The sequence below is a fragment of the Armigeres subalbatus genome, chromosome 2 (genome assembly GCF_024139115.2).
Source record: "Armigeres subalbatus isolate Guangzhou_Male chromosome 2, GZ_Asu_2, whole genome shotgun sequence".
Taxonomy (NCBI): Eukaryota; Metazoa; Arthropoda; class Insecta; order Diptera; family Culicidae; genus Armigeres; species Armigeres subalbatus.
The window spans coordinates 371,512,541-371,539,660 of record NC_085140.1 but is presented as its reverse complement, the minus strand read 5'-3'; the positions used below and the strand labels follow the sequence as shown (position 1 = coordinate 371,539,660).

Here is a 27,120-nt window from a genome sequence, read left to right as displayed (position 1 = left end):
GAAATATAATGTGAATATATTTGTTAGTAAGAATGCAAAACTCAAACTAAGTTTATTTTTATTTTTTTCCCAAATAATAACAATACTTCTCAATATAAGATGTAAAACGAATATAATCACAATCTTCAATGTTTGGCTCCGGCACAATAGAAATTTTTGGCTTCACTTTGACAACCAAATCGATTCTATCCGCACCACCCAGCTTCAAACCATCAAACTTCGCGCGAAGCTGTTGAGGAACGACAGACTCTTGCACTTCACAAAAGGAGATGGAATATTTTTCAAATTGTCCCAAAATTCAGGACAAAATTCAATGGACAGATTTATTCTATTTTTTGGTTTCATTTAGTATTGTCTGTTTCCTTGGTAACAAAACGCGCCGACCTTTTTTTAAGCACTAAAATAAAAATAAACAATCTCATTGATGTCATTGGTAACAAGCGAAATCCACGCTTGCTTAGACAAACAATTACAGTTGAGTGTCGAAGAAGGTGTGTTGCAATATTGATCAAACAGTACCTAGGAATCCATTCGCTTCAAATCGACTTTATTTCGATTGAAATTCGCTGCGATCATTACCAGTGAAACACCCCTTGGTTCGTACTCACTTATGGGTAAAGACGGTTTACCCACCTTGCGGGTTAGTCCACTTTTCTCGAAGGTGAGTGAAAAATCATTTGAGTTTTCTCATTTCGCCCTGAAAGTACAGCGGATACATGCCACATGAGCCGAGAATATTTCCCACATTATTTTACACTCATTCTCATTCTTCCACACTTTAGTCGGAATTCCAAAATAAGAAAATTTTGAAAATCTCTTCGAGAATTTCTTTTCTTACAAGAGATTTTTGGACCTCGATTCGGCTACTGGTGCAGCTACATCGCAAAAACGATAACGACATAACATGCGATTGTGATAGAAAAATAAATTTCTTTTGAACATGATACCAACCTCGATACCAATCTTGTCCTTAACAGCAGTGCATTCCTGTACCCCAGTTGTGGAACTTTTTGTGGAACGAGTTTTCCTTTTGTTGACAGCCGACGGTGTTCTGTCATCCACGGTGGAATTTTCTTTGCGATGCCTGCCGTGAAAAACCAAAACGATACCATCATCAGTCAGTCATACGACCACTTTACAACCATCGTCATCGGTGCAAAAGAAAGTAATATTGTGGAAAAACCTGCAGTGAAAACGCATAGGACAAGTGCAAAGGGTGAAATCGGTTCGATGGGTTCGAGAAGTGCTTCAGGAAATCCTTCATCTAACGGTACCTACCGTAAGTCCAAAGGGTTTGTTCTCCTGGAGGGCGAAGACGTGGTAAAATTTTCTAGCACGAAACAGGGAGAGCAGAAGAAAAAAGGTAGTGCGTGCCAGGTGCCGAAGATATCTGATAATGATAGAGATTTGGTGTGAAATGGAAAAGTGAGGGATCCCTCCGTCCCGTGGAACTGTGAAGTAGTGCAACAACAAATTCTGACCTGGAGGACTCCTGCAACGTCGTTCCTCCAAGTGCGGTCTGTTTGTGATGTTGTTTAGCACTTACGTGTCAATGTTGGTTTTGTTGGTGTAAAGAAAAATCAGTAAAATTAGTGCACAGAAAAGCTTGTATCAGAAGAAGAGATCAGCGAAATGCAAAACAGCTCGTAGTGCGGCATCACTGCCCCTCGAGGGAAAACAACAAAAAGTCCATTCAATGCGAAAAGCTGCACTTGGTTGGAGCGCCGATAGTTGCTGCTGCTGGTAGAAGAGATACAACACGTCGTTAGTGGGACGAGCATTTCGCAATAAAAAAGGTCATAATCTTACGTAAGGTCGTTCGATTCTGGACTGAATAATTCCAGTCAGTGTGGCGAGGAACGTGGGGACACACTTCTGAAGAAGCAATAAACTTGAGAAACCAGAACAAAAAAGTGTAGACGAAGATGTCCTTCGTAAGCGGAACGACCGACACCGAGGCGGCTCAAAAGTTTCTCGAGGTGCTGCAGAACGATTTTCGCAACTTGGCGCTGGAGACGAAGAAAAAATACCCGCAGATCAAAGAGGTAAGTAGACGGTAGATTGTGGACGATGGACTGTGGGCCACTGATCGGAATTCGTTCCTCGATAATAGAACCAATAATTAAATTTCAACTTTCAAAAAACCGTTTATAACAAATCGAGTATCTATGAAATAGGTAATTTGATAATAATCTTGATTGATGAGAATCAGAATAAACAATAATAAAGTTGTCAAACTTACTGTGGCCCATAGTGCGTCAAAGCCCAAGATGAAGATAAGGGTCGTTCGGTTGGCCCACCCACATTATCGTTGTCAGTCGGCAATAGACAAGATTGTCACGGTATAGAAACACTCTGGTCGGGTGGAGTGGCGCTTTTGTGCGAGGTCGGCAGGGGTCAATGCCGAATAAATCGCCCGAAGAATGATTATTTAGGCTGTAGAACATTATTTATCACTACTCATCGCGCTTGTATCGCTTGGAAGAGCGACGATATTTACGAATGATTAATCATCACTGGATTTCGGCTGGACGTCGCGTTGGGTCGCCGAATCCACACAATGCCACTCGTACCACCTGGGCCCCATTGAGAGAGAGATTTGTGTTGTTGAGACGGATGTTCCACGTTTCATTTCTGTTGTCGCTCTGATAAGAGCACGCAATTACAATGAATGGCACCGACCGCCACCGGGACGGGGCAGAAAGAAGGTGGTGCAACCATTAACGGTGATAAATCTTTCGATATTGTGGGTGAGGCGGCTACCAACTGTGTTTTTTGCTCCTTATCGCGAAAGGCGATGTGCACCGGCGTAATTTAATAACGTATAACAAATCGAGCAAACTTTGTGATGCTTTCTTGCTGTTTTATGACTGAACGGCTGTCTTTTAGGAAACTAACATAAATCCTTTTGAGTTTTTTGTTTGCAAGTACATATGTACGAATCAGTGAAATATTCTCTTAATGAACGCTGTAACTGGACCAATTTTAAATCAAATTTACGATTATGCTATATTATGAATTCCTAATGTAATGTTGAGAACTGAATGATCTGAATGACTGTGAAATGTTGATTTTAATTTTGATAAATTGTGGTAGATATCTAGAAGGTACACATTTTTTTAATGTTTCCTTCACAGCATAAATCCGAGTTCGTTTTTGATTGAAGAATTACTTTAGATCGTTTTAGATCTCTCCATTTGAAGTACTTTGGATTTTCCATGGAATAGTTTCCTGAAATTACGACGCATTTTTTTTTGGAATTCTAAAAGACAATTATTCGGAATTTCTATGGGAAATTCTTCCGGGAATCGATACGAAAATTACATCATTAATTACTCCAAGAATTCCTCCACGATCTTCTTCAGAAATTCTGCCGGAAATTCATCAGATAATTTTTCCATGCTACTTCCTATGAACATTTCTGAAAAATCGCATCTTGGAATTTCTAAGATATTCCACGGAAATTCCGAAAGTAAATTTTCCACGTCGCCGAATATGGAACTTTCATAGAGATTTCCAGAAGATCTCCTTGAGCAGCTTCCGGATGATTTCCTGGAGGAGCTTCCTGAAGAGTTCCAATTAATTCCTAGATGACCTTTCGGAAGAATTTCTGGAGGAACTTCCGGAGAAATTCCTGGAGGAACTTTCGGTGAAACTTCTGGAGGAATTTCCAAAGGAACTTCCCGAGGAATGCCCGGAGAAATTCCTGGAGGAACTTGCGGAAGAATTCCTGGAGGAACTTGCGGAGGAATTCCTGGAGGAACTTCCAGAGGAATTCCTGGAGGAACTTCCGGAGGATTTCCCGGAGGAACTTCCGGAGGAATTCCCGGAGGAACTTCGGAGGATTTCCCGGAGAAATTCGGAGGAACTTCCGGAGGAACTTCCGGAGGAATTCCCAGTGGAACTTCCGGAGGAATTCCGGAGGAACTTCGGAGGAATTCCCGGAGGAACTTCCGGAGGAACTTCCGGAGGAATTCCGGAGGAACTTCCGGAGGAAATCCGGAGGAACTTCCGGAGGAATTCCCGGAGGAACTTCCGGAGGAATTCCGGAGGAATTTCCGGAGGATTTCCCGGAAGAATTCCGGAGGAACTTCCGGAGGAACTTCCGGAGGAATTCCAGTGGAACTTCCGGAGGAATTCCCGGAGGAACTTCCGGAGGAATTCCGGAGGAACTTCCGGAGGAATTCCGGAGGAACTTCCGGAGGAATTCCGGAGGAACTTCCGGAGGAATTCCCGGAGGAACTTCCGGAGGAATTCCTGAGGAACTTCCGGAGGAATTCCCGGAGGAACTTCCGGAGGAATTCCCGGAGGAATTCCCGGAGGAGCTTCCGGAGGAATTCCCGGAGGAACTTCCGGAGGAATTCCCGGAGGAACTTCCGGAGGAATTCCCGGAGGAACTTCCGGAGGAATTCCCGGAGGAACTTCCGGAGGAAATCTCGGAGGAACTTCCGGAGGAAATCCCGGAGGAACTTCCGGAGGAATTCGGAGAAACTTCGGAGGAATTCCCGGAGGAACTTCCGGAGGAATTCCCTGAGGAACTTCCGGAGGAATTCCCGGAGGAATTCGGAGGAACTTCCGGAGGAATTCCGAGGAACTTCCGGAGGAATTCCCGGAGGAATTCTCGGAGGAATTCCTGGAGGAGCTTCCGGAGGAATTCCCGGAGGAACTTCCGGAGGAATTCCCGGAGGAACTTCCGGAAGAATCCGGAGGAACTTCCGGAAGAATTCCCGGAGGAACTTCCGGAGGAATTCCCGGAGGAACTTCCGGAGGAATTCCCGGAGGAACCTCCGGAGGAATTCCCGGAGGAACTTTTGGGGGAATTCCTGGAGGAACTTCCTGAGGAATTCCGAAGGAGCTTCCGGAGGAATTCCAGGAGGAACTTCCGGAGGAATTCCCGGAGGAACTTCCGGAGGAATTCGGAGGAACTTCCGGAGGAATTCGGAGGAACTTCCGGAGGAATTCCGGAGGAACTTCCGGAGGAATTCCCGGAGGAACTTCCGAGGAATTCCCGGAGGAACTTCCGGAGGAATTCCCGGAGGAACTTCCGAAGGAATTCGGAGGAACTTCCGGAGGAATTCCGGAGGAACTTCCGGAGGAATTCCCGGAGGAACTTCCGAGGAATTCCCGGAGGAACTTCCGGAGGAATTCCGGAGGAACTTCGGAGGAATTCCCGGAGGAACTTCCGGAGGAATTCGGAGGAACTTCCGGAGGAATTCGGAGGAACTTCCGGAGGAATTCCCGGAGGAACTTCCGGAGGAATTCCGGAGGAACTTCCGGAGGAATTCGAAGGAACTTCCGGAGGAATTCCCGGAGGAACTTCGGAGGAAATCCGGAGGAACTTCCGGAGGATCTTCCGGAGAAATTCCCGGAAGAACTTCCGGAGGAATTCCCGGAGGAACTTCCGGAGGAATTCCTGGAGGAATTTCCGGAGGAATTCCCGGAGGAACTTCCGGAGGAATTCCCGGAGGAACTTCCGGAGGAATTCCCGGAGGAATTCCCGGAGGAACTTCCATAGGAATTCACGGAGGAATTACCGGAGGAACTTCCGGAGGAATTCACGGAGGAATTACCGGAGGAATTCCCGGAGGAACTTCCGGAGGAATTCCGGAGGAACTTCCGGAGGAATTCGGAGGAACTTCCGGAGGAATTCCAGGGAATTCCGGAGGAACTTCCGGAGGAATTCGGAGGAACTTCCATAGGAATTCACGGAGGAATTACCGGAGGAACTTCCGGAGGAATTCTCGGAGGAACTTCCGTAAGAATTCCGGAGGAACTTCCGGAGGAATTCCCGGAGGAACTTCCGGAGGAATTCCCGGAGGAATTCCCGGAGGAACTTCCATAGGAATTCACGGAGGAATTACCGGAGGAACTTCCGGAGGAATTCTCGGAGGAACTTCCGTAAGAATTCCCGGAGGAACTTCCGGAGGAATTCCCGGAGGAACTTCCGGAGGAATTCCCGGAGGAATTCCCGGAGGAACTTCCATAGGAATTCCCGGAGGAATTACCGGAGGAACTTCCGGAGGAATTCCCGGAGGAACTTCCGGAGGAATTCCTGACGGAACTTCCGGAGCAATTCCTGGAGGAACTTCCGGAGCATTTCCTGGAGGAGCTTCCGGAGGAATTCCTGGAGAAGCTTCCAGAAGTATTCCTGGACGAAATTGTGGAGGAATTTCTAGAGGAACTTCCAGTGGAGTTTTTGGTAGAACTTCTGGATGAATTCCTGGATGAACTCTCAGAGGAACCAATCTCTACAGGTATTTTACCGGAAATTAATACAGAAATTACACCTAAAATAAGGAACTCCTGGAGAAATTAACGATGGGATTTTTGAAGGAATTGTTGGGGAAACTTTTGAAAGAGTTCTCGGAGAAATTCCCGGAGGAATTCCCAAAGGTATTCTCGGAGAAACTTTCGGAGAAATTCTCAGAGTAACTAGTGTGAGATTTCCTTGAAGATTTTCTAAAAGAATTCTCGAAAAACATCCTGGAGGAATTTCTGGAGGAACTACCCGAAGAATTTCCAGAGGAAATCCTGGAGGCCCTCTGGAAGGAATTCCCGGATAAACTCCTGGTGGAATTTTCGAAAGAACACCTGTAGGAATTCCCGGAGGAGTTCCCAAAAGAATTTACGGAGGAACTCATAAAGAAACTCCTGGAAAAATTCTCCAAGGACCACCCGGAGGAATTCCCAGAGAAACTCCCGGAGGAGCTTTTGGAGTAATTTCTAGATAAATTCATGAAGAAAGCCTACATGAACTCCTACATGAAAGCCTGAATGAATTTCCGGAGGAACCTCTGGTGGAATTCCCTGTGGATGTTCCAGAGAAACTCCTGGAGGAACTGTCGCTGGAACTTCCGAAGTAATTCTCCGTGGAACTCCAGGAGGATTTTCTGGAGAAACTCCCGGAGGAATTTTTCAAAGGGAGAAAGTGAAAGTTTGTTTCTTGTCCAGTAAGCGGATCGGCCGGTCGTCGAAATTTAGTTTTGCTTTGTGCGGAAGCCAAAAGATCGGCCGGTGCCGTAATTTTGTTCTGCTTTGTGCGGATGAGTAAATAAATCAAAAAGTGGAAGTTTGTTCCTTTTCCTGTCGTGTTTCTCCAGTAAGCGAGTTTGCTGTAGCTATTGAGCAAGTAACTACAGAGTACTGTTCGTCCGTTCAGTCGTTCAAAACGTTTTTCCTCCGTTTTCGTATGCCACCACACAGTGGTGGGTTTGACGAAAATCGTGAACTTTTTTTCTACCGCCAGACCGACGACTGCGAGAGGCACGAGGTCGAATACCCAGTCACGGTTTGACTGCCCATCCTGTCGCTTGACACTATCCCGGCCTTTGATTAAAGGTGCGCGGGCTCGGTTGCAGAATATAAGGGCTTTTGCGGCTCCAGCTGCTTCGTCTGGTAAATCGCCTCGCAATACACAATGCGAAGCTGCATTTTTTCAATGCAAATAAAATAATTTTCTAAAGAGTTAATATCCCCTCCTGTCGTTGATAGGCTTCTCTGCAACGCCAATAGTCCAACCAAACAAGAGTTATTTAGTCCAACCGAACAAGAGTTGATTAGTAAAGCTAGAAGTGTGTGATTTCCAGTGAAAAACCGATGTAAGCATGAATTTTCTTGCCATATTGAGTCATGAAAGTGATTGTGTGCTCATCCATCCGCCACAGCACCAACAACGGTGGTCGGTTTTAGTCGGAGTCCACGTGAGATTCTTCAGCGGTTCCCAACCAGCGACGTGGGACTTGGCCTGGCTGAGAAAGAAGATAAGTGAAGAAAATGTGTGCACACTACTGACATTTTGTAACTGCGCGTGTGTTGAAATTAGTGTTAGGCAGAATTAGCACAATTTACGGCCGTTTAGAAATTGAATTGTAATGAACTTGCTAGTGAGCAATAGATTGTGTTAACGTATTTGATTGTTTTTTTTTGTTCAATAAAATCGTAATGAATTTTAGTCGCGTCGCTGAGTTATGATTGGCTCCCATGATTTTTCTGTGCGTTCCCACGACTTGCAACAGAGCTTGAACCGGGCAAACTTTTTGTAACGTGAAGTTTTGCATCAAGCATTTGCTTGATTGGCGCTTAAGTAAAACTTTGAACAACGGAGTAATCTTAATATGCGGCTCGCCTTGTTGAATGGAAATTTATTGGTGGTCCACCAGGGAAGGAACGATACAACTTTTCCTCGCCATGCTGTATCCGTCCGTTGTTCTAGTAGCCAATCCTCCAAAAGGTTCAGAGCATCCTTCACTGGAACGCTTGGAAACAATGCCGCTAGGTCGAATGATTCCATGATGTCCTCTTCTCCGATGTTTCCTGATTCCAATATCCTCTTGGTGAACTCCTGGGTGCTTACAACTGATCTGCTGGGGAACAGCTTCGGCACAATCTGGAACTCCTTGACTAACCACTTGGTCAAGTTTTGTGTCAGGGATCCCACTGATGAAACTATTTCTCGCATCTCTGTACCTGGCTTATGTATCTTTGGTAGTCCTTTGATCCTTGGTAACACAGGGTTCGTCATTTTTACCCGGGCTTCTCCGATGATCGTCTTGCATTCCTTTATCGTTTTATCCGTAAGTCGGATTAGTCCGGGTAGTGGGTCCACTCTCAAATGCCTGTATGGTCCTCCGTTGATTTTTGTCGTCATCTGTTCATCGTACTCCTCTTTGTCCATTATCACCACTGCGTTTCGCAACAAATTCCATTCCACGGGGAACCCTGTCCCTTAATATTAAAAATTGGCCAGATTGGACTATGGGATCATAAGTTATGGTCAAAATACTATTTTTATGCACAAAACACGCTAAAAACCACTTACTCATATTTCTTGATATTTCTTTTTTGCACGAGAAAGGCACCAACACTGCCACGTGGATTATTCAGGGTTTTTGCTATGAAGGTTGCTTTTCGCGCATATATGTGAGCGCCTGATTGCTGGCAGCGGCGTATCCAGCTTTCCACGCCCGGTAATGGCGGCTTATCGGAGTGTAAAAATCAATTAGTCACTGTAATGTTTCGCCCACTTGCGTTCCTGGGTGCGGGGAAGGAAAAAAAGGGCTTTTCGACTGTGAGTTTTCCTCCAGCTAGTATCAAACAGTACAGCGATCGATTGATTTTTACACACCGAAAGCTGGATAGAAAACCAGTCACTGATTGTGTTTCATTGCTGAGTGTATTATGTTAGAATGTTAATTTATCCATTTTCCCGGGCAGCGAATGATGTCAGATTTGCATTGTGTGACATGATTGGATGAAAAAGAAAAAAGAAAAATAGCTTCACACTGCACTTCTTTTGACATAAACATTCGATAGCATGGTATACAGTGTGGTGAAATCTATACACGCGGAAACAGACATAATTGCGTGCATGGTTTAACATTTTTCTCGTGGCGAGACAGCGATGTAGTGAGTGTTATACCCCATCCCATAGATCGCATCACTTACCGAAGTGAAACCAGATAAATTATGCTTTGTAACTAAAACGATATCCTATCCCAAGACAACCGTGGAGATGCAGAGGTATACTCGGTCTCTAGTAGCAACGGGAATCGGATTAACAATCCTTCCTTCCAATATGACCGTAAGGACGTGGCCGGCGCCGTTATTGACTTTAGATATTTGAGCACCCGAAACGTGTACATTGAGAATCGGTAGCTAGTCCCAAGCCCCATTTATTGTGTTCTTTGTACAATTTCGCAAATTCTAGTCAATCACGGAGTAGCAACTACGAATTGTGCGGTCATAATGCTCATTTATTTATTTATTGCCAGACCGGAGTGGCCTGTGCAATACTTACATAAAAGTCTTCTCCATTCAGCTCGGTCCATGTCTGCCTTACGCCAAACACGCATTGTGCGGAGGGTCCGCGAATCATCCTCCACCTGATCGAGTCACTTGCTCGCTGTGCACCTCGCACCATGTTCCCTTCGGATCATTGTCGAGAACCATTTTCACCGGATAACTGTCAAACATTCTGGCTACGTGCCCGTCCCACCACAGTCTGCCGATTTTCGCGGTGTGAACTATAGATGGTTCTCCCAACAGCTGACGCCACTCATGGTTGATTCGCCTCCTCCACGTACCATCTGCCATCTGCACTCCATCATAGATGGTACGCAGAACTTTCCTTTCGAAAACTCCCACTGCGTATTGGACCTTCACGAACATCGTCCAGGTTTCGTGTCCTTAGAGAACTACTGGTCTAATAAGCATTTTGTAGATAGTCAGTTTGGTACGACGGCGAACTCTATTCGATCGAAACGTTTTGCGAAGTCCAAAGAACGTACGATTTTCTGCCATGATGCGTCTCCGAATTTCTCTGCTGGTATCCTCATCGGCAGTCACCAGTGAGCTCAAGTACACGAATTCTTCAACCACCTCGATTTCGTCACCACCAATACAAAACTCGTGGTGAGTGGCTTACGTTGTCCTCTCTTGAGCTTCTTCCTATCATGTACTTCGTCTTCGACGTGTTGATGACCAGGGCTCTATATTACCGCCCTGGTTGATGACTAGTCCAATCCGTTTAGCTTCGCTTTTCAGTCTGATGTAGGCTTCCTCCATCCTCTCAAAGTTACGTGCCATGATATCAATGTCGTCGGCGAAACCAAATAACTGGACGGACTTCGTGAAAATCGTACCACTCGTGTCAATCCCTGCCCTTCGTATTACTCCCTCCAAAGCGATGTTGAATAGCAGACACGAAAGACCATCACCTTGCCGTAACCCTCTACGCGTTTCGAAGGGACTCGAGAATGCCCCTGAAACTCGAACTACGCACATCACCCGATCCATCGTCGCCTTGATCAACCGTATCAGTTTATCCGGAAATCCGTTTTCGTGCATTAGCTGCCATAGCTGGTCCCGATCGATTGTATCACATGCGGCTTTGAAGTCGATAAATAGATAATGTGTGGGCACGTTGTATTCGCGGCATTTCTGCAATACCTGACGGGCGGCAAACACCTGATCTGTGGTAGAGCGTTCACCTATAAATCCCGCCTGGTACTGCGAACTCTCTTGCAATTGGTGTTAGTCGGCGGCATACAATTTGGGAGAGTACCTTGTAGGTGACGTTCAGCAATGTGCTTGCGCGGTAGTTGCTATAATCCAGCTTATCGCCTTTTTGTAGATGGGACACACGACATCTTCCATCCACTTCTGCGGCAAAACCTCATCCTTCCAAACCTTGGTAATTACCCAGTGCATCGCTCTACCCGAGCAGAAGCCATGAACAGAATAACAAAACATGATATGAATTTGATTGATATAAGAGATAAAAGAACAGGCAACAATTAAAATTTGCTCCGAAATATCATTTGAATATCATGATATGCTATGGATAAGAACAAACTAATGGCACATGGTATTGATTACTTCTTACATTACGTCATGATATTTTAGTGCAAAATATTGATATTGTCGTCTGATCTTTTATCTCTTATATCAATCATGTCCATATCTCATTTTGCTATCTAATCAACATTTGATATTATTTAGCTATTTTCGTCTACCCGGGTAGTCAGTGCCTCACCACCGTGTTAAAACAGCTGTCCTGGTAGTTGGTCAACTCCAGGGGCTTTGTCGTTTTTCAGCCGGCCGATCTCCTCCTGGATTTCCTGGAGATTCGGAGCCGGAAGTTGCATGTCCTGCGCTCGTGCTCCTAGGTTCATTTTCATACTACCACCATTGTCTGCCGCATCGTCTTTCAGGTGCTCTTCGTAGTGCTGCCGCCACCTTTGGATCACCTCACGCTCGTTTGTAAGAAGGTTCCCTTTTTTGTCCTTACACATATCGGACTGTGGCACGTGACCCTTACGTGAACGGTTCAACTTCTCATAGAACTTTCGTGCGTTATCAGCGCGGTACAGTTGCTCCGTCTCTTCGCGGTCTCGATCTTCCTGCTGGCGCTTTTTCCTCCGAAAAATCGAGTTTTGTCTGTTCCGCGCCCGTTTATATCGTGCTTCGTTCGCCAACGTGCGGTGTTGCAGCAATCTCGCCCATGCTGCTTACATTCGCCGTCATACCAGTTGTTTCTCTGATCCGGGGGCACCGTGCCTAGTGCAGCGGTTGCGGTGCTTCCAATGGCGGATAGAATATCTCTCTAGCCATCTTCAAGAGATGCTGCGCCTAGCTGCTTCCTTTGGGATTGCCACTTCCAGCTGCTGTGCGTATTCTTGGGCTAGTCTAGCGTCTTGTAGCCGCCCAATGTTTAGCCGCGGCGTCCGACTTCGACGCGTGTTGTACACCGTCGAGAGTTTTGAGCGCAGGCATACTGCAACGAGGTAGTGGTCGGATTCAATATTCGCACTGCGGTAAGTGCGGACGTTCGTGATATCGAAGAAGAATTTACCGTCGGCTGGAACGTGGTCGATTTGGTTTTCCGTTACTTGATTAGGTGATTTCCATGTGGACTTGTGTATATTCTTGCGGGGTAAAAAAGTGCTTCGGACAATCATTCCGTGGGAGACTGCAATGTTTATGCATCGTTGGCCGTTGTCGTTCGATACGGTGTGCAGACTATCCGGTCCGATGACCCGTCTATACATTTCCTCCCTTCCTACCTGTGCGTTCATGTCACCGATGACGATTTTTACGTCCCGCAGTGGGCATCCATCGTAGTTCTGCTCCAGCTGTGCATAGAACGCTTCTTTCTCGTCGTCGGGTCTCCCTTCGTGTGGGCAGTGCACGTTGATGACGCTATAGTTGAAGAAACGGCCTTTTATTCTCAGCTTGCACATCCTTGCGTTGATTGGATGCCACCCAATCACGCGTTGGCGCATCTTTCCCAGCGCTATGAAGCCGGTTCCCAGCTCGTTGGTGGTGCCACAGCTTTGGTAGAAGGTAGCCGCTCGATGCCCGCTTTTCCACACTTTCTGTCCTGTCCAGCAGATTTCCTGCAGCGCTACGACATCGAAGTTGTGGGGATGTAGTTCATCGTAGATTATCCTGTCGCAACCTGCGAAGCCTAGCGACTTGCAGTTCCATGTTCCAAGCTTCCAATCGTGATCCTTTATTCGTCGCCTAGGTCGTTGCCGATTATCTTCTATGTCGTTCGTAATTGTTGTTTTTAATGGCGGCTTATTGGGCCTGCGCAAATCTCCTGTCTCGTCGGAGGGCCGTCGTGTCAGGGCTGTTTAGCGTCCCACCTAACACCAGGACTTGGGCTTGTGCGCTTTGAGCGGCACACGGTCGCTTTGGCGGAACCTACTTGCGGATACATGCAGCTTTTTATAGAGGTTTAACAGGGCCCACTGTCAAACCCCACCACATCCTAGGCAGGCACCACAACTCGCAGATGGCCTGGGGAGGGATCGTCAAGCCCTTGGACGTAGTCCTTGCTGCCCGTGTAGCTTTTAGTAGCGTTCTCAGTGGCAAGTCGTGCTAATCCAACTTGTTGGGCTGCTGCATGTTTCAATTATTGTCTGTAGTTCAAATTGCAACATGTAAAGTAGATGAAAATAGAAGAGTATTGCTTATTTAACTGTTAGATGCCAGGACAATCGCTGTTTGAGCCGCACCTCCCTTTTGGGTGAAAAAATGCTTGTGGTACATTTCCATGCTATTGTCCGAATGGCCATAAACTGATGTACGATGTCATTATATGTTCGAATAACTTCGCTTGTGGGGACGCAGAAATCCACACTCAAATAGGAATGCCCTCTCGCAATGAAGCCATAAACGGAGCTTACACAAGAATTCCCATATGGATGTGATACGGATTTGCACAAACATTCGACCACAAGTTGCAAGCCCTTCGAACAAATTGCATCGCACCATCTAACTCCAGGCCGCAACATTTCACATGGAGCAGATAATCACAAAATTCCATTCATCAAGCTTACATTCATCCCGACCCGAGTGGAGGTGCTAGAAAATGCACCTGCTGACGCCGCATGATTTAATTATTTGTTCCGATGATCTTGGCTCTCGCCTTCCCGCTATCGGTTGCAGGCAGGGGTGCCTACGGCGGGACTTGCATAAATTACTACTCTGCCAACGGACGAGCGGATACCAAGCTCCGATGCGTATCGGTTCGCCAATGTGAGAATTTGGGATGCGAAGGGTTGCTGTAAATAAACTAAGCGGGGTTTGGAGCGTGCTCAAATTGTGTAAACCCGCTATCTACATGTCGATTTTGGTGTTCCATAAGGGCCTATGACCAATGACATTCTATGTCGATTTTTCATTGCACCAACTAGTTATGTGCTCCATTCGATAAAATCGAATGGTTGTTCTCCAAAGAAGTTTTTTTATTTTGAAAGAGATAGCTTTCTTAGGCCATTTTGAAACAGCAACACGCATATATCTAGACACAATCATGGAAAGGATACCGGACAGTAATGTTGCATTGCCAAATACCGTACGAGAAAGTTATTATCATGAATGCGGTATTTCCTATGCTTACCCAACGTATGGATTTAAGCATCGTGCTACCCTCTGAGGAAGAACCTTCGAAATATCAGTCGATGAGGGTACGATTTACCGAGCCAGAGGTTGTGGGTTTGATTCCCGGTCTGCCCGAAGAGATCTTTTGATTTGGAAAGTTCATCGATTTGAGCGCATAATCTCATTTTGCTGGTGAAAGTATATCTCATTGAGGAGAGTCGAAAATACTACAATAGCCTTCTCAAACAGTAGTACGAGGACACATCGCTCATTCGTGGCGAAATTAATTTCCTGCTTTCACCCGCATGCTGTGCACTTGCTGGGTGGAACCAAACTTACAATCAAAACAGAGAATAACGGAAAGGACGAAGTTATGTTTACAGACAATTTGCTCCCCCGCTAGCCATGGATATCAAAAACGAATGGAGGGACACCGTAAAATTTTCCCATCTGTGGGTACAATCTAATTAAATATTATCATTCGGGAAAATGTGATTCCCTTTATGGTGCTCCATCGAAAGCAGGGATTCTCCAACGCTTGGCTTGCGAATTATGATTCCCTTTCATAGTGGAGCGCAATTCTCTGGACTTTGATGACGGATACATATTAAAAATGTATTGTCTTGCTTTCTTTTACTAGTTGAGCCTGCTTTGCGATATATTTTTACCCATTATGTGAGTTTAATACTGGAATTAGAAATTTTCCTTTCAAATTAGGAAATAATAACAAATCAGAGTAGAAGCAATAAATATAAAATTTACCTGAACAATGCATTTTTTATTTTAAAAAAAAGTTGTTTAAATTGCAATTATAAACGAAGAATTTTTCATAAAGAAACAAAAAAAAAAATCAAAAATAATTAACAATGAACAATTTTATAATTTTCAACAAAATTTTTTTTTTCCGCAAAAAAATACTTGTCACAAATCTGTATACCTAAATAGGATATTAAAAAGCATTGTTCTGTGTTCGTATCCGTATAACTTGAAAACGCATGGATGAACTTTCTTCATTCTTTTAGCAAATCTGTTCATTATAATCTCCGATGGATTTATACAGGGTTCGTATTTTTCCTTTCGATGCGACGAAATCAAGCCATTTTTGGTACGAAGAAGAATTTTTTTCGTAGTTTTTAGTGAAAAACATCTACTCACCCGTTTTTTTTCTTGAGCAAACCTAGAAGATAAACAAATATCGTGCCTACTTGATGAATTTCTTCTTTAGTTTCATCATTTTTACGCATCATTAAATTTCTGTTAAAATTTTCGGCAATTACAAATATTTTATGACCGTAACGAGATTCGGGGTAACAGGGTTTCTATTTTAATTTTCGTTTCGACGAGACCACAGCAAGCGTTTTTCGGGCCAAGAAGATTCTTGTTTGGCCATTTTTGGTGATGCCAAATTTGTTTAGGTAAAACTGACGCAAAAAATTGCCCTTGCACTGAATTTTCTTATTATAAAAATTTGTCCAATAAACAATGATCTGTCAGTTTATCAAAATCTTGGAAATACAGAGTTTCATCTAGTGATTACAAGTACTGATAAGTGATTAATAAAACTTTCAAGCAAGTTTGATTAATTTCCTGCACCAAAGTGTTTGTTTCATGCAAAGTTAATTGCATATATTCGGGGTATAACCCCAATAATTACAATATCTGGAACTCTGTCTTGGGGTAAACATTTCCCACATATAATAAAAATACATTAGGTGTGAAAGATATGGTTTTAAAAATAGATTATGAGAGTTCGACTATGTGCCTAGTGTTGTGAATTTGGTCTCATTAGTACCCGCTAAGCAGCGAAGGACGACGGAGGTTCTTCGTAGCTTAGTAGGGAAAGCACCTGTCTAGCGTACTGGGGTCGTGGGATCAAACCCCACCGAAGGAAAGTGGTTACGCAATCAGTGGAGAATGTTGAAAGCCTCTAATATCTAGACAGCCATATGACATCAGACGGCAGTACCAAGATCGATATAAGTACGAATCAAGAACGCAAGGGCTGCCTTTGCGAGTTTAACAAATATCTGCAAAAACAAGCAGATAAGTGAATCCAAATGTTTGCCTGTATCGTAAAATCTGTGCTGTTATACGCTAGTGAAACATGGTGTATACCAGTGGAGAACACTCAACGACTGTAGATGTTCATCAACAGATGCCAGCGGTACATAGTTCGTGGCTGGTGGCCTCACAACTGGATCTCAAACAACAAGCTCCATCGTCGTTGTGATCAAAGGCCGATAGCAATTGAAATTCAGGAACGAATGGGGGGCTGGGTCGACTACACTTTACTTAGTAGCGGAAACGGTATCTTCAAACAAGTAAGCACTAGATTGGCCAGCTGGACATCGCAGCAGAACAAAAGGCTTATGTCGGTGAAGGCTTTATAAAAGGAGTCGACCGAAATGTAACTTGGCAACATTTTAAGGCGGTAGTTGAACATCGTCCAGGACGGAGACCTTTTAAGTAGGCCCTTCGCAACATTCGGGGCTTACAGGTCCCATAAGTAAATAAGCAAAAATTTAAAAATAATCTTGTTTTCGTTCGCTTATCTGTTAGATTTTCCAGATATTTCTTAAACGCGCAAAGGCACCACTTGCCTTCTTGATTCGTGCCTATGTCGATCTTGGTACTGCCGTCCAATGCCATTTGGCTGCCAAGCTGGTGTCAGGCCGTTTGGCCGAATGTCGTTTGATCAAATGCAATTTGGCTGAATAGTTTTACTTCCTTCTTCTTTCTTCCTGTTGGCTTCTGCCTACTTCCTATTTCCTTTTCCTGCTCTCTTCTTTTTTCATACTTCCTACTTCCTTCTTACTTTTACCTTCTTCTTTCATTTTTCTTTCTTGTTTCTTCTTCCTTCTTCTTTCTTTTCTCTTCCTTCTTCCTTCTTCTTTTTTTTTCTTCTTCCTTCCTTCTTCCTTCTTTCTTCTTCTTTCTTATTCGTTCTTCCTTCCTCCTTTTCCTTCTTCCTTCCTACTTTTTCCTTTTTCCTTCTTCTTTCCTACTTTCTTCTTCTTCCTTCTTCCTTTTCTCCTTCTTCTCCACCTTTTTGCTTCTTCTTCCTTCCTTCTTCAGGGTGTCGACGACCTGGAAAAACCTGGAAAAGCTGGAATTAAAAACCAGGGAATCATTAGGGAATTTGTGAACCAATCAGGGAAATCAGTAAGAGACAAAGTGAACATTAGGGTGCCAATGGAATGTATGGGGAAAAGTTGTCATCGAATTTCAAAAAACAACATTGCTCACAAGTTTCAATAACCCAAAATATTCATTTCATTTATTCAGACTAAGGCCGAAGTGGCCTGTGCGGTATAGAGTCTTCTCCATTCGGTCGGTCCATGGCTACACGTCACCAACCACGCAGTCTACGAAGGATCCGCAAGTTATCTTCCACCTGATCGATCCACCTTGCCCGCTGCGCACCTCGCCTTCTTGTGCCCGTCGGATCGTTGTCGAGAACCATTTTTACCGGGTTACTGTCCGACATTCTGGATATGGCCCGGCCCACCGCAGTCGTCCGATTTTCGCAGTGTGAACGATAGATGGTTCTCCCAACAGCTGATGCAACTCGTGGTTCATTCGCCTCCTCCACGTACCGTCCGCCATCTGCACCCCACCATAGATGGTACGCAGCACTTTCCTTTCGAAAATTCCAAGTGCGTGTTGGTCCTCCACGAGCATCGTCCAGGTCTCGTGTCCGTAGAGGACCCAACCCAAAATATGACCCCATGCAAAATTTGAGCTCAATCGGACATGTTTTGAGGGTGCCTAAAATTCATCAAAGTTTTGAAATTTTTACCCATGAAATTTTTTTTTGAAAAGTTCCGGAGACCCATAGTGTTATATACCAATCGACTTAGCCCGACCAATTGAGATGATGTCTGTCTGTGTGTATGTATGTGCGCAAAATAAAACTCACTCATCTTTTAGGCACTTATCTTGATCCGATTGCAATAAATTGCACTCGACGGGGAATCCTGTCCCATTGTTTCCTATTGAAAATTGGCCAGATCGGACTATGGGATCAAAAGTAATGGCCAAATACGATTTATATACAAAAAAAACACGCTAAGAAATTCTCAATCATTTTTTTAGTGTTTCTAATGTACGAGAAAGGCACAACCACTCCTAGACACAACCATTTCTGTGGTAAGCCCCTCATTCGACAGATTTAAAGTATGCCTTCCATGTCCATGCTTGATAAGACCCGAAAAACTTGTTTCAATAGGCATGAAACTGTTTTCAATGAAAAACATTGAGATCAAGGGAACCTATAAATATGGGTACCGCATAATTCTTGCATCATTCCATTACCACGTTCTGATTGGTGCAGACACCAGCGAATGAGCAGCCGCTGGATCTGCCGAGAAGCCATAAAATAGCGCAACGCGATTTTTTCCTTTCATTCTGACCGGGACAAGCGAAGCAACCGCATCATCGATTGAACAGCACTCACACCTTTTAGCAGGGAATGAAGTCTGTACCGACCGCTTTTTCGGCTCGACACCATCGAAGCCACCATCATCAGCCGGAACCTAGCCAGTACAGCAGCAGTCCACCCTACAGACCCGACAAAGCAGCAATGCTGAGCAGATACCGGCAGCAGCAGCAGAGTCGAGCCGAGACCGGCCGGCATCGGTGCTGAGCCGAGACAGGCTGAAGAAAAGCCACATGATGCAGCATGTATGTCCAAAAAACAAACGGTTCTTCAGAGAGCCAATAATAGAGATCAATATCAATGCTTTCAATACCCTTCGGGATAGAAATTGTACTTGGGTGCCAAATCCAATATTCTAGAGATAAAATTTTATGCGTGATTTTCATAAATAGCGTCAAAACTAAAAGTGGATATTTTTTCTGATTTAACCGCGAAGTAGACGAAGGACTTCGCTTGACCATGCCTTTAAAGATTCATAAGATGTTCAAATCTCTCACATAATCTTATTTGGATAAAAAACCACCGATAACAGCTCAAACATTAATAAACTATCAATCGATTTTTCATCAAATGTTGGATTTTTTGGCATTGATAAAAAATATGTAGATAAACATTGTTTGATACTGACCCCACAAAGCGAACGTGACTGAATGATCGTCCCATGTTACCAATATTAAATCTTATCACCCGAAATCCCATGTCCGGGTGTGTCCGTCCTTCTACTACTAACAATGCGGTCTCAGAAAAGAACACGTACTTCCCACCTGAACTGCAATTCTAAGCTCACGTATTGGCCTTATTGGCCTGTATCTTATTGGCCTGTATCTAGCGAAAAGTCCCGTTAGGAAATAGACGCCAGCAGCGAGCAACAAGCGTAAAAAAGAAGAAGCCCTTCTCGAACGCGTTGATGATGATGACGCTTTGGCTGACGAAGAAGCGGGATACAAGACACTAGCTGATTGGCCCACCAATTGGGAAGCAGAGAAGATTCAAAATAAGGTATAAAAGAAAAGTGCATTCGCTCGCAGAGCATTCAGTCTTTTTTATACCATCACTAGAAATTCGCGGTTATTTGAAAAGATCGTTTTCTTACTTTTTGCACTTAGCCGAAGCAAACAGCCTTTTTCAAGGCTCTAAGAGTTAAAAATAATGTTCTCCTTCAGTCGCTATCGCACGGATTAGAAGGCTCTTCAATGGAAGGGCTGAGATACAGTCTACATCCCCTGCTGAGCCAACTTGTGGTTTATTTCAGGCAGTCCTTCAGTGGGAAGGTTGCCACTGTCGAGGCTAATATTTAGTGACCGGACAGATACTTCCTGTATTTTTTTTTGATGATTCTTGTTCGAGGTAGATTTGATTTCTGTGTTGGTTTGATGAGAAGATTTTGCCAAGGAATGGTATGCAACGCTGATTATTTATCCAAAATAGTTGATGTGAGAAATTTGGACATATTATGTATCTTAAAGGCATGTTCAAGTCAAGTCCTACGTCCACTTAGCGGTTATGTCACAGACATTACCCACTGTTCGTATTTTTAATAACATCAGAACTCGACGTTTCATTTATTTTTAAGTCTTAAAAATGCATAAAACGTCGAGATCTGATGTCATTTAAAAAAAAAAATGTGGAAAAATATTTTTTTTCTTAGAATATTTCTGCAGAGACGATGTTATTATATAGAGCAGAGACACGCGGAGAGAATAAAAGCTATTCTGGCTTCACGGCCAGTAGACAAAAATATCTTATGCGATTGGCAATATAAAAATTTGTGAGAATTTGAAGAGACTCTCAGTATGAGCAGTTATTTCGTTTGCTCCAACCATATATCCTGCCTCGTTCAGCACCATTCCATATAAGGCAACGACAAATATGATGAAATGCCGTAATAAACTTGGTATAAAAACTCTAAAAACAGCTTAATTTAATCAACTTTTAAAACTTTTCCATATTTTCTATAATGCTGATTACAATACTTATCTCGCATTTAGCACCGATTGGTAATGTTTGTTTACTTTGCTTGTTTGGTGCCGCGTTTGACGGTTCGTTTGGTACTTTCGGCTTCACTCTGCGCGGGTCTCTACCTATAAACAACGTCTCTGATTTTTGAGACTTGGATTTTTTTTAAGATGATGAAAATTTTTTTCATCAAATTTTTACACGCAAACGTTTTCGTAGCCAAAAATATCCCCCTATGCAAAATTTGAGCTAAATCGGACATGATTTAGGGGTGCTCAAAATTATTCAAAACTTTTTTTTTTCATTCTAGGTTTTCCCATTACCAGTATTTATTTGAACTTTAGAAGTCACACTGTTTATTATTATTATTTTTCATTTCATAAAATGAAGGATATTCTGTTTATTGGGGAATATTTGCCATTGTTTCTTAAGTCATCTAATTTGCCGTCGTATGGTGAAGTTCTTCGTAAGTCCATGTTTCGTTTGCGATCTGAGAAACAAACTGCTAAACAAAGTGCGCAAATAACAACAGAAGCATTGATAGCTGTATGGAAAGGGGCGATTCGAGTATGACGTCTACTACTTTTCAAAGTTTTTCAACTACCTTGTCCCCCCTGTCACTATTTTTGGTATATATAATGTACACACTGTCACAAAATGTTAGACCCCCTGCCCCTTCAACTTTAGACGTCATTGTTGAATGACCCCAAAGGAAAACAAATTAATCAAGTGATTGGTAATAGGGCATTTGAATTAAAAATTTTGCGTTACCATAAAAATTGAAGAGATCTACAGATAAATAGGCTGCTAATGTCGACGACTGAACTTGAGAAGAGGCCCTACGTTTCTGATTCGATGAGAGATTCATTCGACATTGATAAAAGATTATAATTCCAAACTCTCAGTAGATGATGATCAAAAACAGTGTATTCTTCAGTTAGTTGAAAAACATCGAAAAATGTACATAAGTCCGAAAAAAATCTGAGCTTAGAAGAACCATGTGATTTATTTTATAAAACGGTATGTCAATATAACAACTCCTTTTTTACATTACTCACGTAATTTCTTGAATTACTTTTCAAACTCCTTCACTTATTTATATTACAAATCAGGATTATCTATTTCACTTAAGATCAATACACAAAGGTTTTTTTTACGTCGATCTTTTTCAATGTAAATAAAAAAAACCGCCTTGTTTAAAAAATACCGACGTGGAAAATCGTTTTTTTTTAAATCCGTTTAAAAAATCCGAAATGATATGAATCGTGTGTCTACATTATCAGTTTTCTTGATCTTCACACGTTGTGTTTTGAATTCATGTGGTATCGTGTAATGCAGAGGCGTCGCGTGGTCAATTCTTCAACCTGTGCACCGAGCGGTGTATTTTGGTTTTCAGTTGTTTGATATAGCTGTCAGGGTATCAGCATTAAAATTACGAGTAAGCACGCGCCGGTGATATTTTTTTAAAATTATATTTGTATTAGAAAAAAAGTTAAGCATTCAATGATGTAAATTATGACGAGTTGATAATTGTTCGTGCTTCCCGTATCAAAGTTAAATATTTTAAGGGACCTGAAATGATACATCCAATATGAACGATGTATCTTCAACCGTGTTTCCCATATGTTTCATCTATCTGCTTCTAAGCTACATCTAATTTATCGAATTAAACTCAAACTAAACTAAAAGTGAAAGTGGGTTTAATTGAAAACAAACCTATCTGGGGAATCATATTGCTTTTCAATATGACATATAAGACAGCTATTCAATGAAACGGTATCTTTTAATTTTAATTCAAGTTATTTCGTAGAATGAGACAAGTCTTAATAATTATGTGTTCATAAAATTGAAATATATTAAGAATGATTAGACAGGTAATACACATTTGTAATTAGCATGTCATACATACCAGAAAAATGGGGTCTCTACAATGAAGCTTATACAGATATGTTCCGTTTTTATCAACACGGTCCGTGAGTTTCAGTTGATAAAATCGGAACATACATTGATACATTCGAGGATATGTACTCCAGAATAGTTTGGACGGCCTAGGACATCCGAAAAAATATTTCAACGATTTTCCAGTTATATCAGAACGCTACATAACAATGTTATCCTTCGTCCTGAAGTAATAAAGGGCAGACAAACCCGCAGCTTATCACTTTTATTTCGATGAGGGGAAGTCGGTGAAAAGAATCCTCTCTTGTTAGTTACGGTATTATTACCGTTAGTGCTTGAAATATCATAAATACAACATTTAACCAAAAACTAACCCAAGTTTGTTTTAAAATAAACTAAGGGGCTGTCCATATACCACGTGGACAGGTTTTGGCCAGTTTTAGATACCCCCCTCCCCCAGCGTGGACATTTGTTCATATAAATTTTCAAAAAAACGTATGGACCATGGACATTTGCCACATACCCCCTCCCCCTAAACTGTCCACGTGGTATATGGACAGCCCCTAAGGCTAAATCTCTAAAAAAATGATTGAATTTTCTTGTTGATATAACGGAATTATTTTTGTTGACGAAATCGGAGCGTGATAAAATCGGAACGTGATTCGGAACATATCTGTAATCTAAACATTACTCAATTATTAATAATTCTATTTTAGTTTATTCTTTTGTTTTTTTCCGAAGGGCTGTTTTCATACCACGTGGACAGATGTTAAACAATTTTAGATGTGTACTTCCCTCCATCAGCGTACACATCTGATCCTGCAATTTTTCATTAATTTGTGTTAACCATGGACATTTTTCCTACCCCTCTACCCGCTAAGTTGTCCACATGGTATACGAATAGCTTTTGGATATTAGATTTGATGGAAAAAATCATCATAAGCCATAATCCCAATCAATATGAAATATTAAAACGCTTGTGATCCAATGTGCTTATTCAAAACCGGACGTTCGCCATGGAACGCTTTGAGAGAGCAGAAAATTCATTCACCACCTCTTTTCTTGTTCTATTTTGTTCCGATTGCGCGCTCTTCAACCAAGCGCGCATGCGCTGTTTGTAGCGGTATGGGTAGGTACCTACTCGGTTAGGCACCCAACCGATGTGCTTTTCTGCATCGGCACCAAACCGTGCACTGCAAACGTTGAACGCTTTGGCTACCTATACATCGCCGATTGCGGTTAAAGCGGATGACCTACACATACAAAATAATGCGTGTATGATGCATGGCAAACCGTTCTCTGCTGAAAGTGCACGTGTTGGACATGTGGCGGTGCGTCGTCGTTCCGGTATCGTGGAGTAAAATATAACGCGCCCCCATCGTTGCATTTCGGGTGCCTCATATCACATGTCGCCTGCAAAAATTCCGTTCAGATTTTACGATTATGTATTTATACTCAATCGTTAAATTTGTACTAAACATATGACAAATGCACATAATCCAAGTATTTGTATAAGAATGACAAGAAATCTATTGAGAGTTTAAATGTTAGGGACAAAATTGCTACCTGTGCAGTGCACAGGTTGCACATGCGGACGCGACGCCTCTGGTGTAATGATAACCGCGTAAAAATAAACCCCAGTGTAATAAACATTGCCTAGCAATCTGATAATTTTCTCCGTAAATCTGTTCTCAAAAGTTTTCAAAGTAACAAAAAATTCATAATTTTGACAGCAAGATTTTGAGCACCCCTAAATCATGTCCGATGGAGCTAAACTTTTGCATAGGGGCATATTTTAGGGCTTAGGAAATGTTTGCGTTATAATTCGATGAAAAAAATCTCATCATATGAAATTTCCAAAAGTGTTCTAATCGATTTTTTTCAAATATTTTTTTTTGCCTTTCTCGTATACTGCCGCAAACCGCAAGTCGAACACATCTGTATATGGAGGCCCATATACAGATGTGCTCGACTTGCGGTTAGCGGCAGTATACTAAGTATACGTAAAGGCTATATGATCACTCCAAAACCAAACTTTTGATAGAAGGCTCGGAGACCCATAGTGTTATATACCAATCGACTCAGCTCGACGAATTGAGGGGATGTCTGTTTGTGTGTATGGATGTATGAGTGTGTGTATGTGTGTATGTACACAAAATTTTGTAGACACACTTCTTGGAACATAGCATTGGCCGAATTACTCGCAACAAGTTCCATTCGATGGGGGATCCTGTCCCATTGTTTGCCCATAAAAATTGGCCAGATTGGACTATGGGATCAGAAGTGATGACCAAAAAACTATTTTCTATGCGCAAAACACGCTAGAAAGCACTCACTTATGTTTCTAGTATTTTTTTTTGCACGAGAAAGGCACCAACACCGCTAGGTGGGTTAATCAGGGTTTTTGAAATAACATCAGATCTCGACGTTTCATGCATTTTTATGTCATTTGGCATAAAAAAACAATAATTCGATTTTTGACTTTTCCTTTGGCCCCCTTGGAAAAAATTCATAACTTTGATGAATTTTAGGGTGCCTAAATCATGTCATGTCCGATTGAGCTCAAATTTTGCATGGGGTCATATTTTGGGGTAATGAAACTTGTGAGCAATGTCCTTTTATGAAATTGGAAAATGTCATTTTTATTGGCACCATAGTCAACATGTTGTATTCATATCAACTTACAGCTTAAGAAGAATCACTCCACACACAAGTTCCATACTTTTACGAACCATACCAACAGTTGTGATCTCAGCAATGTTTTCGACGAATCTCGTTAAAAATTTTAATCGAGATTTCGATAAACAGATAAACAGATACCGTCATATTAGCCAGATTACTTAAATCTAGATAAAAAATCAATTTTGCCGAATTTCGGAATTTCGAATTTCGGCTGTTGGAATCTTGGCGAACACTAGCGAAATTAAATTAAGGCACGTGACACCCAATTTGTTTTTTTTTCTTTAAATTTGAATATATACACTGACTGAATTCTTTTAAAAATACCTTCATGTTTTGCTTTAGAACGTCTTAAAAAATCCTCCGGAAATGTTTAAACAAGTTATTAGAAATTCGTTTAAGAACATTTCCAGGATTTTTTCGCAAATTCTTCCAAAAAATTCATTAAGGAATTCCTTCAGGAATTCCAGGAAAATTATTTTATGAATTTCTTTGGATATATTAGAACACACTTCTAAAACAGGGGCGACTCGTCCATACGTTCTACCTGTTCATGGAACAGGTAACCATTTTTAGGTCAGAAGTAAGAAATTAATGTCTTGGCAAATAATTATAATATATAAACAATGATTTTAACATCTAAACATCTAAAGAAACAAAATATTTCGTAGGCAGATCAAGTTAACGCCACATGCTTGGCGTACAGTCAAATTGCAGCTAAATGTGTGTTTCTCTGAAAAACCACACCCCATCACATAGAAAGCTTTTGCCAGTCGTGCGATCTATAATGAAGAACCAACAGCAGCACTGCCAGAAGTCAAATTTAAAGTTTTGCGCCATGACAAATGATTTGAAATAATTTCCTCCTTGGTATGCTCACTCGTTCTCCGCGCGCAGAGAACCAGCGTGAGCGTTGCCAGCTTTCTCCGTTTTCTCACATCATCCTCTTTCGCATGCGAAGCAAGCACGTTTAGATGCAAGTTCTGCTATGCGCGCAGGAGTCAAACCCGTTCGACGCGCTGCGAGAACAATCAACGACGCGACGCACCTTCGGTTAGACTCGATCGTAGTGTCGGGCTGTGCTTTGCCGAAAGGCGCACCGCGCACGCTTTCGCGCCGATGATTAAAAACAGTTTGTTTTTCTTTTTTCTCGTGATGAATATGCAATACATCAAGAACAATATTAAATTAATGTTTGCGTTTTCAAAAGAGACTTTAAATAATGCTTTTTTACGAATACTCAAAATCAATCAACATAGAGAAAAAGGTATAGTTTTCACTAAATTTGAAAAATTAAATAACTGGAACACATTTCAGCTTCTAAATGTGACTCATTGGTCGTCACAATCTGGGGTCGCATCAAAAAATAATTGTTTAATTATATACTATAATTATTATACTAATAATGGTTAATAACATTTCTTTCATAGCAACAATATATGTGAGAGTTTAAATATTAGCGGCGATGGGACCAGCGTACCCTGAATGGTGGAATGAGCCGATATGAAAGATCTCTATTCTGAGCAATATCCAGTTATTGCCCAACTGTTACCAAGTTAGATTTTAGACGATTTCCGAGTCTAAAATTTTAAGTGCATCTAAATTTAAAACATTTTTGTAACAAAAGAGAAAAATAAGTCATTTATTGTTTTGTAAATCTTTTCTATTTAAATTGTTTTTTTTTCTTCTAATATTTGGTTAAGTTGTACAAGAAAAGGTTGTAATATTAGATTAAATGCCCAACTTTCATTCGAAACCAC

At 42.2% G+C, this 27,120-nt stretch overlaps 1 protein-coding gene across 1 annotated transcript in view; it reads left to right on the top strand.

Annotated features, from left to right (window-relative positions):
- The first annotated feature begins 1,071 nt into the window (after positions 1-1,071).
- LOC134213067 (protein MON2 homolog) overlaps positions 1,072-27,120 on the top strand; it is a 79,800-nt gene continuing 53,751 nt past the window's right edge. Inside the window, exon 1 of the mRNA XM_062691600.1 lies at positions 1,072-2,045. Within this exon, the coding sequence (XP_062547584.1) occupies positions 1,926-2,045 (120 nt within the window). The 5' untranslated portion in view covers positions 1,072-1,925. The remainder of the gene's footprint in view (positions 2,046-27,120) is intronic.